Genomic DNA, 15,533 nt, shown 5'->3' with positions numbered 1-15,533 from the left:
AAATTAATTCTTCTGAGATAAGATGCTCTTCAAAAGATTTATTATTCATGTTCAATTGGTTTTAAAGGTATCTATATACAGAGCAGTCAAGCTAATTTTTAAAGTAGCCTACGATTCTTATGCATTGTTAGTTCAGTATTATATCGCTGATCTGTCAATCCCCTTGATTTTTCTTTGATTCGTTTTTGTTTTTTTAATTTTTGTCTTCATACACGCACAAAGAAATTAATTCAGAGGGTGCCTTTTTAAATATCACAATAATTTAGTTTCTTGTTTTTACCTGAACTGTTGCTTTATAGTTTCCTAAGCAACCAATTTTAGAATGGGCAGGTCTCCTAGGCCTTTATAACAACTCGAATTATATATTTTTTTGCTGAGGAACTTAAGACAACACATCTACCGTTTACCCTATGGTTTACTTCAGTCTTCGTGAAAGTAGGAAAGAAACAAGTCCCTTACTAAACATTCCAGTCGAAAGGGAGAATGCAGTATAAGGATCAACCGATAAGTGCATTGGGTTTTTGCCTTGTATGTGAATCCAAAGCTAGGCAGAGCCATAAATTTTACCACGTCCTGCCATAGAGCAGGTTCGGGTTCACCATGCCTCCGTTATAATCTACACTCGATGTGTCCATCTGAGCCATGCTGGCAACTTGATTGTGGAGAATCGGAGGACTCGGCGACATCTCTTCTAAGTCTGGAGCCTGGGTTAAGGAATTCACCTGCTGGTTTTGATGCTGATGAACAGCAGTGTTTGATGGAAGAACTCCGCTGGAACCGTTTTGTTGGGGCTGAGCAGACGTTGATATGCTGGAGCTGTTTTGGCAGGGCTTTCCATCTTTTACTAAAACTGGTACTGCCACCCTCCGAGGTGACTGTTGCTGACACAGATTATTTTCTTGCTGAAGCTGCTGGGTGACTTTATCCTTTGCTTGTCTTTTCATTTTGTACCTGTGATTTTGAAACCAGATCTTGACTTGAGTTGGGGTAAGGTGAATCATACTAGCCAGGTGCTCTCTTTCAGGAGCAGAGAGGTATTTTTGTTGTTTGAATCTCCTTTCTAGTTCGTATACTTGTGCTTGAGAGAAGAGGACTCTTCTTTTTCTCCTCGGGGTTGCGTGGAGAGGGGCCATGGACTTAGCAGCCTCGGCTATGCCTGTCAGAGTGCCCATGCCAGCCATGTTCATACCGGTGGAAGGTCCCATGAATCTAGAAACTAATCAGAGCATACAGTACGTTTAATGCAGGTTAGCTTGTATAGCACTAAAAGAAAAGAAACATCACTGCAGAGAATGCAAACTTATTGCTAGAATTAAACAGCTGTGTACTGTCTTATCTGCATTGTTTGAAAGTTTGTTTAAAAATAAGACGAGTTATATCTGGTTTGCCTAGTTTAACCAAGGAAACGCTTACTGAAGTATTTTTCAGTGATATGCATGGATCTTGAATAAAACATTAAGATCCAGCAAAACAGTAAAAAATTAAAATAGTCATTTAACTTTACTAATTAACGCACTTGGACGGTGGAAGTGATGATACCTTTATTTGCATTTGCTTTTGGGGAATAAAATGTGTGGATTAGCACATCCATGCAAAATTTTGCTCTAGTTCAACTTCCCCTAGAAAGTGCTTCCCCCCCCACCCCTTTTTGATTAGCTTACTTGTCGAGTATCTGGGGTCTGCATTGGCTCCGTACCAGCCTGTAGCAGTTGCACCGTTCCTCATGGTGTCTTGGTAAGAAGGGATGTCTCCCATGTTGCCAATGCTCCCATTGCAGTAGCCTCCCATGGCACTGTGCGAGAATTGGGATACGCTGTGTGGCATGTGGTAGGTGGTAGCCACGGTGGCATTGTGGCCCATGGCGTGCTGCTGCATCCCTGCCTGAGAAATCTGGTTTTGTCGATATGCTCCCAGAGGAGAGCTCAGGTTTCCTGCGCCGTCCATGCCACCAAACTTCTTGTATGTCTCTTCAATGGGACTCAGGATGTCAGTCACTGAAAAGGGCGTCGTATGCTTTGGGCTCAAAGACATGGTTCAGCAACCAAGCAGGTAAAAAATTGATGAACTGATCAACCGTGTTGTGTCAGTTCTTTCTCCTTGTGGATGTCTACGTAAGAGGGTGCTTGGAGGACGCCTGAGATCCGATTGATCGCCTTGGAGAAGTAGGCGAGCCCTAAGCGCTCTTATCTCGGGTTTATTTTAGCCCGGCGCCAGGTTTACAACAGACACTAAAGGGGAGGGAATGGGGGGGTGGGGGGGTGGAGCAACGCGAAACCAGCAAACAATAGTCATTGACATCTTTCTAAGATAATTGAGTAAAATTGCAGTTAGTTTCATATTTACATAGTCACCATGCCTCCTCTCCCCACCCTTCACAAACACCCCCTCCCCAATTATTTATCACTGTGGCTTGCCGTGTATAGCTAATGTTCTAAGTGTCAAACATAAGATTGACGTAGATAGTGATAGATCAGAAGTTGGTTTCTATTAACGGTGCGGTTGAGCATGAGAGGCATAGGAGGTTAGATGAATTGCTTCCAGGTTTTAAACCTGAATACTAGATTCCATTTGAAATAAGAGCTCCGTAGTACTGGCAATAGTACCAGAGACCATAAATAGGTGCAATGACTTTTCTCGCCTATTCTAGAGCCACCTAGGTTATGCGTGTTGCCCATCATTTTGTGGTAGCGGAAGGACACTTTTTCAAATTAACTCAAAGTGCACAGAATAAGGGAAAACCCCAGAAACCACTGATTTGTAAGTACAACGGTTTTTTTTTCCTTTATATTTTCAGCTGATTTCCACGTAACGATTTTTAATAAATGTCAGATTTTAAAAAATAATAATAAATTGATACTTTGTAATCAGCACAGCAGCCTATTATAGAAATCAGTTCGAGGCAAGGGCTTAGATTTAAAGCAACAAGTCATTCGCATGTGTAGAAAGACGTGCAAGAAGGTGATCAGATTTAAGAATGACATTTATTTTTTTGGAGCGGGAAACAGGGATTTCTTTTTGAAATGCTTTAATTAAACCTGTTTAAAGTGGAAAAAAATGATCGAGGCAGTCAATTTTGGTACAAAACAATTTTGTTGGGAATTATAGGTGGGTGAAACAAGATTGCCAAGATATTGTATTGGATAAATTTATAGTTTTCCAGTGGGTACTGCATAATTAAAACGTTAAACGCAGACAGGGACAGATAGAAATGGTCTTCATGTAGGGAGAACGTCACTGTACAAATCTGAGAGGTTTTCAAGATGTAATATTCATTCCAGATCGCTTGCAAAAAAACTACTTCTAGTATGTACCTAGAAATCAAGGACAGCAAAGAACTGTGGGTCTTTAGGTCACCATTCCTCTAATACAAAGGAATATAGCAGAGAAGGGAGCAATTAAAATTCCAGCACCTTTGAGTAGACAAAAGTAAGGATAACACACATATAAAATATCTAGTGATATCAGAACAAGAAATATACTGACCAGAGAAAAGGAGGCGTTAGTTCCCGAAAGCTGGTAAAAAAAAAAATATATATATATATATATATATATATATATGTTCTCAGTCCAATTTTTAAAAAAAAGTACAATTTTGTTGTATTTATTTTCTCTGATCTCAGAAATAAAATTCTGATGATAAGTACCCAACGCTTGCTTATTTTATTCAACTGATAATTTCACAGTTACAGCAATAACGTGTTTGTTTTTGTTACTGTCATGGAATATTTCTTTCAATTCATTCATAATGTCTATTTTCCATGGCAAGTTTCAACACTTGAGTGCTTTATGTTTAGGGTGCCAGCGGGGAAGGTGTGGTAAGTAATCTGTTTTACGAAATGATTCCATTTTGTAATCAGTGTTCAAGAACTGGGACTGCAAGGCAGAATAAATTTTCTCCCAAGCCAAATGGGAGAAAACATGTAGGCCCTAGAATTACCTGCTTAAGATCCAAAAAGTTAACAGTTCCAGTTGTCCTTTAAGGGCAAATTCTGCACATATCTGTGATTGGAAGTATTCCACACCGCTGGGTAAGCCAACCTACTCCTGACACAATAGTGAACTTTACTGTTTTGATTTATTTGTTTATTTGTATTTAGATTTAGCTCACACATTTTATCAATAGCAGCTCGAGGTCAGTTGCATTCCACTACACCAGGTATTTCCGTGTCCCTGAACAGTTTGTACTTGAAGCAGTGGAGAGTTAAGTAACTTGCTAGAGATCACAGGAGTAGCAACGAAACTGGACTTCCCTAGTTCTTATCCCAGTGCTCTAAACATTATGCTGCTCTTCCACTTCCGAGGTTTCCATTCTTTCTATACTTTTCAGAGCTATGTTGTCTATAACAACAACATGGCAAAAAAATATTTTTTTTTGGAAAATATAAGGACCTCAACTTTTCTGATCGTTGGTGATAACGGACAAAAAGGATTCCAGCATTACCTACCTCATTCTGTAGAAACCAAGAACTTTCACAACTTTTGGGACAGCTTCTGGGTGGCATTTAGGAAATACCTTTCCCAATTTTGAACAGCAAAATAAACAAGCATTGACTATGGCTTTTGGGATGAATAAAATTAATTCACCGCCAGACAGAAAATACGATAGATGTAATGAACAAAGGTATTTTCTAAATGTACTACCTGTGTAGAAAGAAGCAGGTGTAGAAGTGTTACATATAATGAACTCTGCTTATAACGTTTCACGTTAGAACTTTGATGTTAATCATCTCCCTTCTCACTGCCCCGCTTCCAACAGAGATTAATTCAGCAAGGCCTGAGATTTATATAGAAACAGATCGATCATAGTTTAGGTTCCATAATCCCTAATTATGCAACCTGCAGAAGGCTTTTCATTCTTCAGACGTTTCTGAATTTAACGTACATCGGAAAACAACTGATTGATGGAAAGATCGGCGATAGATATTTATATAAGCAAGTCTAAATATTATATTTTTAGGGTCACAACTCTGGTTCCATAATGTTAACGCCAAACCATTGTAGATTAACAAGTCACTAAGCCTAGCTTTTCGAAAGTGTTCCGTCCTTGTAAGAAATCTTTCAAAACAGGGCCTGCCTCATCATTTTTCTAGTCCCCATAATGTTTATGCATTTTGTTTCCAGTTTTATTAAGATTAATGTAGATTCCCCCCCCCCCCAAAAAAAAAACCCACCTGCGTGCTTACGTTTACATTGCCTTTGCCCAATTTAGCATCCTTATTCTGGGATTACTCAATTTTTTTGGGATAAATGTATAATTTTACATATAAAATTAAGGTGGTCGAACCTGAATAGTGTGGGGGGATTTTGTAATTACAGGTCCCGAATCAGTGACATACTGCGGAAGTCTTTGATGCGTCTTTTTCCCCCCACAGGGGCAGGTAGTAGATGCACGATTCTGTGACCTTTTCGTGTCTCGGTGTAGAGGAGCTTTTCTACAGGTCTGTGCACAGCCTATAAATTTCTGCCTTTCCTGGAGACCTGGGACTGGTTGGTCTGGCTGTGTGGGTGTAAGTACAGCCTGGGTTTCTCTTCTGAACTTAAAGTATTCCGGCGGGACTGGGCAGTCTCTCAATAAATACATTTCGTCAATGCAGAGAATTCGGCATTTTTAGATCGAAATACTGTAGAACGATAAGGCAATTTTATTTTTACACTCAAAAACTTTTCTGAAGGCGTTAATTACCTATTCTCACCACACACTGGTCACAGTTTTACAGCCACCAGAGGAAAAGTACAAAGCATCATCCACTATTAAAATGCCGTGCTGTGATTATCTGTATGTGGGAAAGGAAGGAACCTACATATCGACTACGATTTTGAGAAACTCCAAAGATTCATACATTTCAGTTTTGAGATCGCCATTAACTTGATATTTTGTCAGAATATTAAAAGCCAAGAAGGGAAATGCAGGAAAGTACATAATACGGCAAGAAAAATCATGGAGAGGCAATCTTGCATCAAAAACCTACATGCATTTTCTTAGATAAAATTTCTTCACCTGTGTGGCCTGTTTCTCAGACAGGGTTGTGGTTCATTTGTGTTCACGATCAAACCACTGGTTAGTAAAAAATGTTTATTTTGTGTAGCCAGCTTATAAATTTTGCCCATTGCTTCTTGGCTCTAAGAGGCTACTTCCAAAGCACTTAGAGTACAAAGTTCCATAAAGGCTCATTTTCAAAGCACATAGACCTACAAAGTTGCATAGGTTACTATATGTAAGTTTGTAAGTCTAAGGGCCCTGCTTACTAAGGCTTGCTATCGTTTTTAGCATGTGCTAATACTAGAGATACCTATATATTCCTATGGGTATCTCTAGCATTAGCGCACGCTAAAAACAACAGCACACCTGCAATGTGACTTAGTAAACAGGGCCCTAAGTGCTTTGAAAGTACGCCTCATAGTAAACTATGGAACTTTGGAAGTCTATGTGCTTTTAAAAAAAAAAAGCCCCAAGGTCCCGAGGAGGGACATAATTGAATGCGAACGCCCATCTCCATGGGCGTCTATCTCCAAGAACGGGTACGTGAAGGGGCGGGACAAACCATATTTTCAGAAAAAATGGGCGTCCATCTTTTTTCCGATAATACAGTTTGTGCCAGCCAAATGCATTGGATTTGTGCGGATTTGAGCTGGGTGGTTTCGTTTTTCAGCGATAATGGAAACTGAAGGCGTCCAGCTCAAAAATGAACAAATCCAAGGCACTGGGTCGTGGGAGGGGCCAGGATTCGTAGTGCACTGCACCCCCTCACATGCCAGGACACCAACCGGGCACCCTAGGGGGCACTTGTAACAATTTTTTAAAAAGTTAACTACCTCTGAAGTCCATAGCTCCCTTCCCTTGGGTGCTGAGTCCCCCAAATCCCCCCCAAAGCCCACTGCCCGCAACTCTACACCATTATCATAGCACTTATGGCTGAAGGGGGGCACCTAGATGTGGGTTCAGTGGGTTTGGGGGACGGCTTAGAGGGCTCCCATTTACCACCACAAGTGTCACAGGTAGGGGGGGTGGGCCTGGGTCTGCCTGCCTGAAGTGCATGCACCCACTAAAACTGCATCGTCCACATCGTCCAGTTTCTGATATCCTCGGTCACTCTCCCACTTTTTGTACTTTTTTGCCCACTAAAACTGCTCGAGGGAGCAGCATACTGCTGTGATGGAGCTGGGTATGACATTTGAGGCTGGCATACAGGCTGGAAAAAAAAGATTTTAAAGTTGGTTTTTTGGGGTGGGAGGGGGTTAGTGACCACTGGGGGAGTCAGGGGTGGTCATCACCGATTCCCTCCGGTGGTCATCTGGTCATTTAGGGCACTTTTTTGGGACTTGTTTGTGGAAAAAAAAGTGACCCAAATTCACGCTAAAAACGCCTTTCTTTATTTGATTATCGGCCGAGGACGCCCATCTCTCCTCGGCCGATAAACACGCCCCAGTCCCGCCTTCACCACGCCTCCGACACGCCCCCATCAACTTTGGCCATTTCCGCGACAGATTGCAGTTGAAGACGCCCAAAATGGGCATTCGATTATACCAATTTGGGCGCCCACGGGAGAAAGACGCCCATCTCCCGATTTAGATTGAAATATGGGCGTCTTTCCCTTTCGAAAATAAGGCGGTAAGTGTGTAAGTACCAAAAGTTAAATATAAACATTTTGATTATGAAATGTTTGGTTTAAAAATACCATAAATATATTCAGCTCCTCAAAATAAATAGATTTGCACAAAATACATGATCAGCTAATGATAATACACTTTTTTTTAAAAAGTATAAAGTTAGCAGGTAATATTAAAGTAAGCTCATTAAAGCTACTCATATAAATGTGTGATTGACTTGAATTATCTCCCACTCCTAGTTTCTAGCCGTTGAGGTTTAGTTGCTAAAATCAATCCTAAAATTTTGAGTTATGAGCTAAGGAGGTCCCTTTCTTTGACAGATATTGAAATCGGGGCCAAATTTATGGATATGGTATCTCTTAAGCTGTAACATTTAAGAGGCCCCTCTCCTTGAAGCAGAAAATACATTTTAGGTTTAATAGTTTTTCAGCAATGGTTGATAATGCAAACAGTAGTTATGATTATTTTACATTGAAATTGTCATTAATTACAAATGCATTTCACTTAGAGAGAGGTCTTTTGTAATTCTGAGGCCCTCTAGGTAAATCAGGACCTGATTGAAAGGTTATCTAGTATGGGGGTTGGCTCTGTCATTGGCCCTACTCTAGATATAAAATTGTTTGAAACTTGACCATGCTGGGAGGATTAAATCTCCCTTAAAATCCAAGTAAAAAAAAAAAAAAGCTCTGTGATGCTAAACAAATTCTGGTGTAAAGCTTGATGCTTTCTATCAGAGTTTTAAAAATATGACTTAAGACTCTCCCTATTCTTTGTCTTAATGCAGTTTTATTTCTCATGTTTTACACTTTTCTAATGCAAAATGTGCATCATTTTTTAAGCACATGCACTTTGTTTTTAAAATACACCGTTGTTAAGCTCAGGTACCTATTTATACATGAAATTTAGAGTATGATGCTTGCATGAAGCTTTCATAGGTGACAGCACACAAGAATGTCATTTGCTTAGGTTCATTATGGTGTGAGTGATTAAGTAGGAGGAACGGTGGAATTCAGTGAACACTGATACTGCTTTAGGTATGAAATATAAATTAAATTAGAGACTTTTCAAGAGCGTGTAGCAGCACATTTCTAACTCACAATGGACCACAGCGTTCTGTGATTTGTTTTTATTCTTTTGGTTGCTACTTTTATAGGATACCCTCTTGCTTTAGCTCCTATTCAACCTTTTCATCCCACTCATGATTTTATAAACTTCTCATACCCCTTCTAAGTAGTATCTCTTCCAGCTGAATAACCCTTACCTGGTCTTTCTTCATAAGAAACATGTTGCATTCCCTTTATCTTTTTTGTTGCCCTTCTCTGAATGTTTTCCAGCTCTTCTAGCTCATGTCTAAAATGGGTTGATCAGAATTGTACACAGTACTCAACGTGTGACTTCATCACAGACTTTATAGAGAGGCATAATGATATTCTCAGTTATGTCTTCTATTTCTTTTCATATAATTTCTTAAATTCTAGCTGCATTTCTAGCATCTGCAGCAAACTGGGCTGAAATTTCAATGTGTTATCCACAATAACACCAAGATCTTTTTTTTTTGGATGGTAAGTCTAAACAAGGAACCCAGCATTATGTACCTGTAGTTGGGATTATTTTCCCAGTATGCATCATTTTGCACTTCTCCACATTAAATTTTATCTCCCTTAAGATGCCTAGAACAGCATTTTAAGAAGAAAATTCAAATGGGAAATCAGATGTCCAAGTTGGGACATCTGACGTTCTCTCACTTTGGAACCAGATCTACTGACACAGAGTCTGTTCTAAAATGCATGGTAAAATGGATATCTATGTGCTACTAGTGCAGTAGGAATGTCCATTTTATTGTTTTTTGTTTATACTACCATTACTGTTAAAAGGTCACAATGGTTTACAAAATAGAAACAAACACACTCAAAATATGGATGGGGAAACAGCAGGCCCAGAGATGTCCATTTCACAGCACATGAATGTCTGTTGTGCAATAGCATAGGAACATAAGCATTGCCATACTGGGACAGATAGAAGGTCCATCAAGCCCAGCATCCTGTTTCCAACAGTGGCCAATCTAGGTTACAAGTACTTTTGCAAGATCCCAAAACAACAGAATACATTTTATGCTGCTTTTCCTAGAAATACCTCACACAATTCAGTCGAACATATACATGTATGCAGTCAGTAAAGCATTGTGTCTTAAAGTAGGGAAGTCTCATAAGTCGCTGGGGTTTCTACAATGCCCCTACTTTGCGACAGTTGTAATCATCGACTTACCCTACCACCCTCCTTAGTTACTTCTAGTTTATTTTTTACTTTTTTCTTTTTATAAGTACCCACGGTATGGTTATACTAAGACTGCATACTCATTGGGTGCTTTATCAATGAGCGGTCTAACAATTTGTCAAGGCAATGCTATGTATATAAAAACAGCTCAACTTAGCTTTAAATATGATGTGCGAGACTTTCCCCGACAGGTGCCTGTTCCGCACAACTCGCCATTCCTTTCTTATCCACTGCTGCACACTGAGCAGAGGGTTTCAGTGCATCATCAACGATGATGCCTAGATCCCTTTCCTGGTTTCCTTTCCTAATGTGGAAACTTGCATCACATAGCTATAGTTTGGGTTCCTGTTTCTCACATGCATCACTTTGCACTTGCACACATTAACATCATGTGCTATTTGGATGCTCAGTCTCCCAGTGAAGGAGTAGTCTAGTGGTTAGTGCAGTGGACTTTGATCCTGGGGAACTGGGATTGATTCCCACTGCAGCTCCTTGTGACTCTGGGCAAGTCACTTAACCCTCCATTGCTCCAGTTACAAATAAGTACCTGTACATTCTATGTAAACCACTTTGAATGTAGTTGCAAAAACTGCAGAAAGGTGGTATATCAAGTCCCAATTCCCTTCCCAGTCTCGTAAGGTCTTCTTGTAACTTTTCACAATCCTTGTCATCAGCAAATTGGTTACTCCCATCTCTAGATCATTTATAAATGTTAAAAAGCAGCAGTCCCAGCACACTCCCCTGCGGAATCCTAATATCTACACTTCTCTGTTGAGAATACTGACCATTTAACCCTACTCTCTGTTTTCTATCCTTTTAACCAATTTTTAATGCACAATAGAACATTACTTCCTATCCCATGTCTCCCCAATGTCCTTTCATATCGCTATCACCTGCCCCCAAACAAAAGAGTTGCAGCCCTACGAGCCCTACTGTCTCCCATCCCCTACCCACTGGGACCTACCCACAGAGTAGATGTCCTATGTCAGTGTATCCAGAAGCAATGGTCCCTCACTGCTGCTGCCTGGAATGGCACCAGGATCCAAGATGGTGCCTTGGAGGGAAGAGGTGCTGCAGAATCTTTGTTCAGTGCAGGGTTTGGTGAGTAGATGTTAGAAAAACATTGAGAAGGTTAGGAGGGGAATCGAACTTCTTGGTAGGGGGGAACAGTGCTGTGAATCTGCCAAGGAGCTAGGAAGGAGATATGAATTTGGGGTGCTTCGCCACAGAGTATAATTTTATGGGGGGCTCTTGATTGAGTGAGTGTGGTACATTCCTGTATGGTACATGCGAGGTAGATGCTGGTTACATTCCCTGTATGTACCATATAGGCTTTGCACTTGCCCTCTGTTAATGATGTTCTGTTAACAGGTAAGTACAAACAGTTATTGACCCTCTAACAAGGGCCCCCTGGATGTTCCAGGTAGCAGGTCTAACTACCTCAACTAGACCTTTTATGGACAAGGAAATTCCATTTCCTTTCCCTGCTGCAATGGGGAATGAAAGTATATTTTTAGCTCGCCCAAGTCCTTCCCCAAATATGCTCAGACTATGACCCCTTGCCAGATGCACATTCTGTAGTTTTTAGACATTCATATCCTGGCTTTGTAAAATCAGGATTTCAATGTCCATGCAATATGAATGTCTAGATTCTAGTTTATTCATCTCTATAAATAAATAAATAGAGCTTTTAGACTAAAATGGAGGGAGGGGAAGCCGATAGTCGCCCACGGACACACACTTCGGTGTGGAGTGTTCTTGAAGGATACTATTGAAATGGGATCTTTAGGGAATTCCAATAGAGAGGTTTTGATAATAGTGAACGAAAGCCAGGAGTGTTTAATAAGAGAACAGAGTAAAGGATGCTGCAAATTATCCCTGTCAACTTCAACGCAGCTTGTAGATGCAAGGAAAAAACACAATTTGAAGAATCTGTATACAAATGCTAGAAGCCTAAAAAATAAGATGGGAGAGTTAGAGTAATTAGCACTAAAAGAAGAGGTAGATATTATAGGCATCTCAGAAACCTGGGAGGACAAACAATAAGACATTGTGCAATCAGGATACAAATTATATCGCAATGTTAGAGTGGATCAAAATGGAGGAGAGGTTGTGCTATATGTTAAAGAGGGAATTGAGTCAGGCAAAAATAAGCATTCTACATAAAACAGCAGCGTGGAATCCTTGTGGATAGAAATTCGTGTATGAAAGGAAGAAGTATACTGGTAGGGCTTTACTACCATCTACCAGGATAGGATGAATAGACAGATAAAGAAATGTGTTCAGAAATTAGGAAAGCTTGCAAATTGGGCAACATTATAATAATGGGTGATTTTTGTTTGTTGTTTTTTCTTTATATTTTTACTTTTAATTGGAGTACAAATAAAATTCAAATTATAAATTCATTAGCTTTTTAAAAAAAATTAAAAAATTGTTACAGCTTAAGAGGCAGATGATTATCTTACAGTTCGTGCTGCAGATCTGAAATAGCTCGAGGCTATAAGAGAACTCATGGCTGGTTCACTTGATTGATGATGCCTCAACGCTGAATTCACTTTTGATACAGTTTAGGTAACGTGTCTCTTACCATTGATGCTCATGTAAAGCACTTCTTCTTTGCTTTACTGTTATAGTATTTGGGTTTCTGACAGGTACTTGTGACTGGATTGGCCACTGTTGGAAGCAGGATACTGGGCTAGATGGACCATTGGTCTGGGCCAGTATGGCTATTATTATGTTCTGTAACTTTTCACAATCTTCTGCTTTTAAAATTACTTTGAATAATGTTGTACCATCTACAGATTTAATTGTCTCACTGATTGTTTTTAGATCACATATGATAACATATATCCCAGTACACACCCTAGGAGGTACTCCACTACTATTGCCAATTGTAATACTGGCCATTTGGTCCTACTCTCTGTTTCCTGTTATTTAGTCAGTTTCCATTCGTATGACATTAGGGGCTTTGGATTTGAATTTTCAGAAGGCACTCGAGCAACAAAATCACAAACGTACCAATTCCCCTGATGAAGCCCTATGGTGAAATGGGAAGCCTTTTGGTATTCACTAAGATTAGTGTTTGAAACAATTGATTCAGACAAGTACAATTGAGTGCTGAAAATATTAAGTATGCTCTATCAAGATTTTAGAGAAAAGATAAACAAAAAAAAATATTTAATTGAATAAAGTTCCATTAGGTAGAGTATGGAGGTTTTTTGACCGATGATTATGTGAAAGTCTGTTGAGACCACAATTCTTCATTACAGATATGTCCGCAGACTATTTATGAGGTCTTTTCCTCCTTTTTCAGAAATTTGTTTATAACATTCTATATTATTGTGTTTAGCACATTTTTCATTCAGTAAGGGTTTTTGTAGTTACCAAATAACTTGATTAGTTTTTGAATGAATAGTCCTCTGTGATATTTTGTTCTGAATTTGAGATATTGTGTAAGGAAAAGACCACACCTCTCTGCGGCAGCATATGTTGTTTACAGAAGCCACTTTTATCTTGGTTATGAGGACTGTGGTCCCACCGCACTTATACCTAGTTGGGATTTAACATCATATCGTAACACAAGACTCCTGAAGAAGGTGCTCCGGCGCCGAACAACGGCTGTGTTGAGTCATTTTTTGAACCTATTAATACATTTTTGAACTTTTACTTATACATCTTCCTCACTGTTTGGAAAGAGCCTCCCTTCCCCACTTCTTTTCTACGGTGCTTTGAGATATTGTGTACCATACCATTAGTTCTTCAAACAGCAGTGGCCGTAAGCCCAGCATATTTTTAAATATGTATCTGTGAACTCACTTTTGTCTTACAAAGTCAACGTTTCTTGCTATCCCGCCTCCAAATTTATTTATAAGCACTTGATGTACCACAAATCATGATTGATAACACAACAGAGAATTTAATAATATAACAATGTCTACATGTCACAAAAATAAAGCAGGAGAGGGAGGACAAAACTGAGGTGGTGAATAGGGGGAGAAAAAGAACAGCAGCAATGGGCAATGCATTAACCGACTGAGCAGGAGTTCCTCCAGGGTCAATCACCAAATGCCAAATGAAAGAGCCAGGTTTTCATGCCTTTTTGAATTCTACAAGAGATAGTTAAACCAAATATCTATAGGAAGCAAGTTAAAAAATTAGGGGCCCACATAGCAAAAGGTATCTCCCTTGAAATATCAAGGTGTACACAAAGAAGGAGATTGAAGGCTGAGAAGAGCCATCTGTGAATACTGCGGGGATTGCCCCAGCACATTGAGAATCAATAGGTCAGAAAGATAACTGGGAGACTGTGGGGAAAAACCCTTGAATTCCAGAGCAAGAATTTTAAACTTGAAGTGGGCCAACACTGATAGCTAATGTCCTTTGTGTAGTAGTGAGGAAATGTGATCATGGCAGTAGGCACAGTGGCGTTCCTAGGGGGGGGCAGTCTGCCCCGGGTGCACACCGCCGGGGGGGTGCCGTGCGCGCCTGCCCTCCGTTGTTCCATGCTTCTTCTCTGCCCCAGAACAAGTTACTTTCTGTTCCGGGGCAGAGAAGAAGCATGGAACAACGGAGGACAGGCGCGTGCGGCACCCCCCCCCCCCCCCCGGCGGTGTGCACCCGGCGGGGGGGGGGGGGGGGGTTCTTCACGGGGGTGTCCTTTTGCCGTGGGGGGGGGGGTCTGCGCTGCATCGGGGGGGCGTTGCACCCGGGGGGCGGGGCGAATCGGCGATCCGCCCCAGGTGCCAGCCCCCCCAGGAACGCCACTGAGTAGGCATCATATAATAACTTTACTGCTATTGACTGGATCAATTTTTAACAGCTTAAGAGAATATAGTATAAGCAGGGCCACCGAGAGGGGGGGCATGGGGGACAAAATTGCCCAGACCTCCAAGGGGGGCCCGGCGCCACAGTCCCCGGTCTCACCCACCTGCCCTTGGGTCCGTCGACAGCCCCCCTCTGTCCGCAGCCAGGCCCCCTTTATTCAAATCACAGCACCTCACCTCCCTGTGAAAGTGCAGCAGAGGCAGATTGCCTCCCTTCGGGCCTTCCCTCCCTGTGTCCCGCCCTCGCGGAAACAGGAACTTACATCAGATGAGGGTGGAACACAGGGAGGGAAGGCCCAAAGGGAGGCAATCTGCTGCTACGCTTTCACATGGAGGTGAGGCGCTGTGATTTGAATGGAGGGGGGCTGTCGATGGGGGTTGGCGGGTGGGGACTGCGGCGCGGCAGCCTCGGGGGGCGGCCTTGCCCCAGGCCCAGCCCAGTCTCTCGGCAGCCCTGAGTGTAAGTCTAATATATAGTTTATTGCAGTAGTCCAAATGAGTGACAACTAATACTAGGACTAGGACTAGTGTTCTCACAAGCTTGATTGGGAGGAGGACCAATTTCACAGTATGTATTCAATTAAGGGCAAAGAAACAGACTGTACCAACAAGTTTGTCTGCGATATGAAAGCAGAGATTAATGTCAAACATAATCTCAAGAACACCTACCATGTCCTGAAAAGACAAGGACTACAAAAGAGCAGATCACACAGATGTAATCCAAAAATGTTCTATTTATTCACCACACATAAGAAAATAATGAGCCCTACAAGGCCTTGTTTCACCCTAATCAGGGTTACGTCAGGGACTTTAGTAGCACTACTGCCA

General features: G+C 41.1%; 1 protein-coding gene across 1 annotated transcript; it reads right to left on the bottom strand.

Annotated features, from left to right (window-relative positions):
- Positions 1 to 201: 201 nt before the first annotated feature.
- Positions 202 to 2,219, bottom strand: NKX2-4 (NK2 homeobox 4). The gene is made up of 3 exons (XM_030196226.1): positions 1,662 to 2,219; positions 768 to 1,216; positions 202 to 704 (listed from the first exon to the last, which is right to left on the bottom strand). The coding sequence occupies exons 1-3, from the start codon at positions 2,029 to 2,031 to the stop codon at positions 564 to 566; spliced, it is 960 nt and encodes a 319-aa protein (XP_030052086.1). The 5' UTR covers positions 2,032 to 2,219; the 3' UTR covers positions 202 to 563.
- Between the last annotated feature and the right edge of the window lie 13,314 nt (positions 2,220 to 15,533).

Source organism: Microcaecilia unicolor, chromosome 3 (assembly GCF_901765095.1).
Source record: "Microcaecilia unicolor chromosome 3, aMicUni1.1, whole genome shotgun sequence".
Taxonomy (NCBI): domain Eukaryota; kingdom Metazoa; phylum Chordata; class Amphibia; order Gymnophiona; family Siphonopidae; genus Microcaecilia; species Microcaecilia unicolor.
The sequence above is the reverse complement of the archived record's forward strand: the minus strand, read 5'-3'. Positions and strand labels throughout refer to the sequence as shown.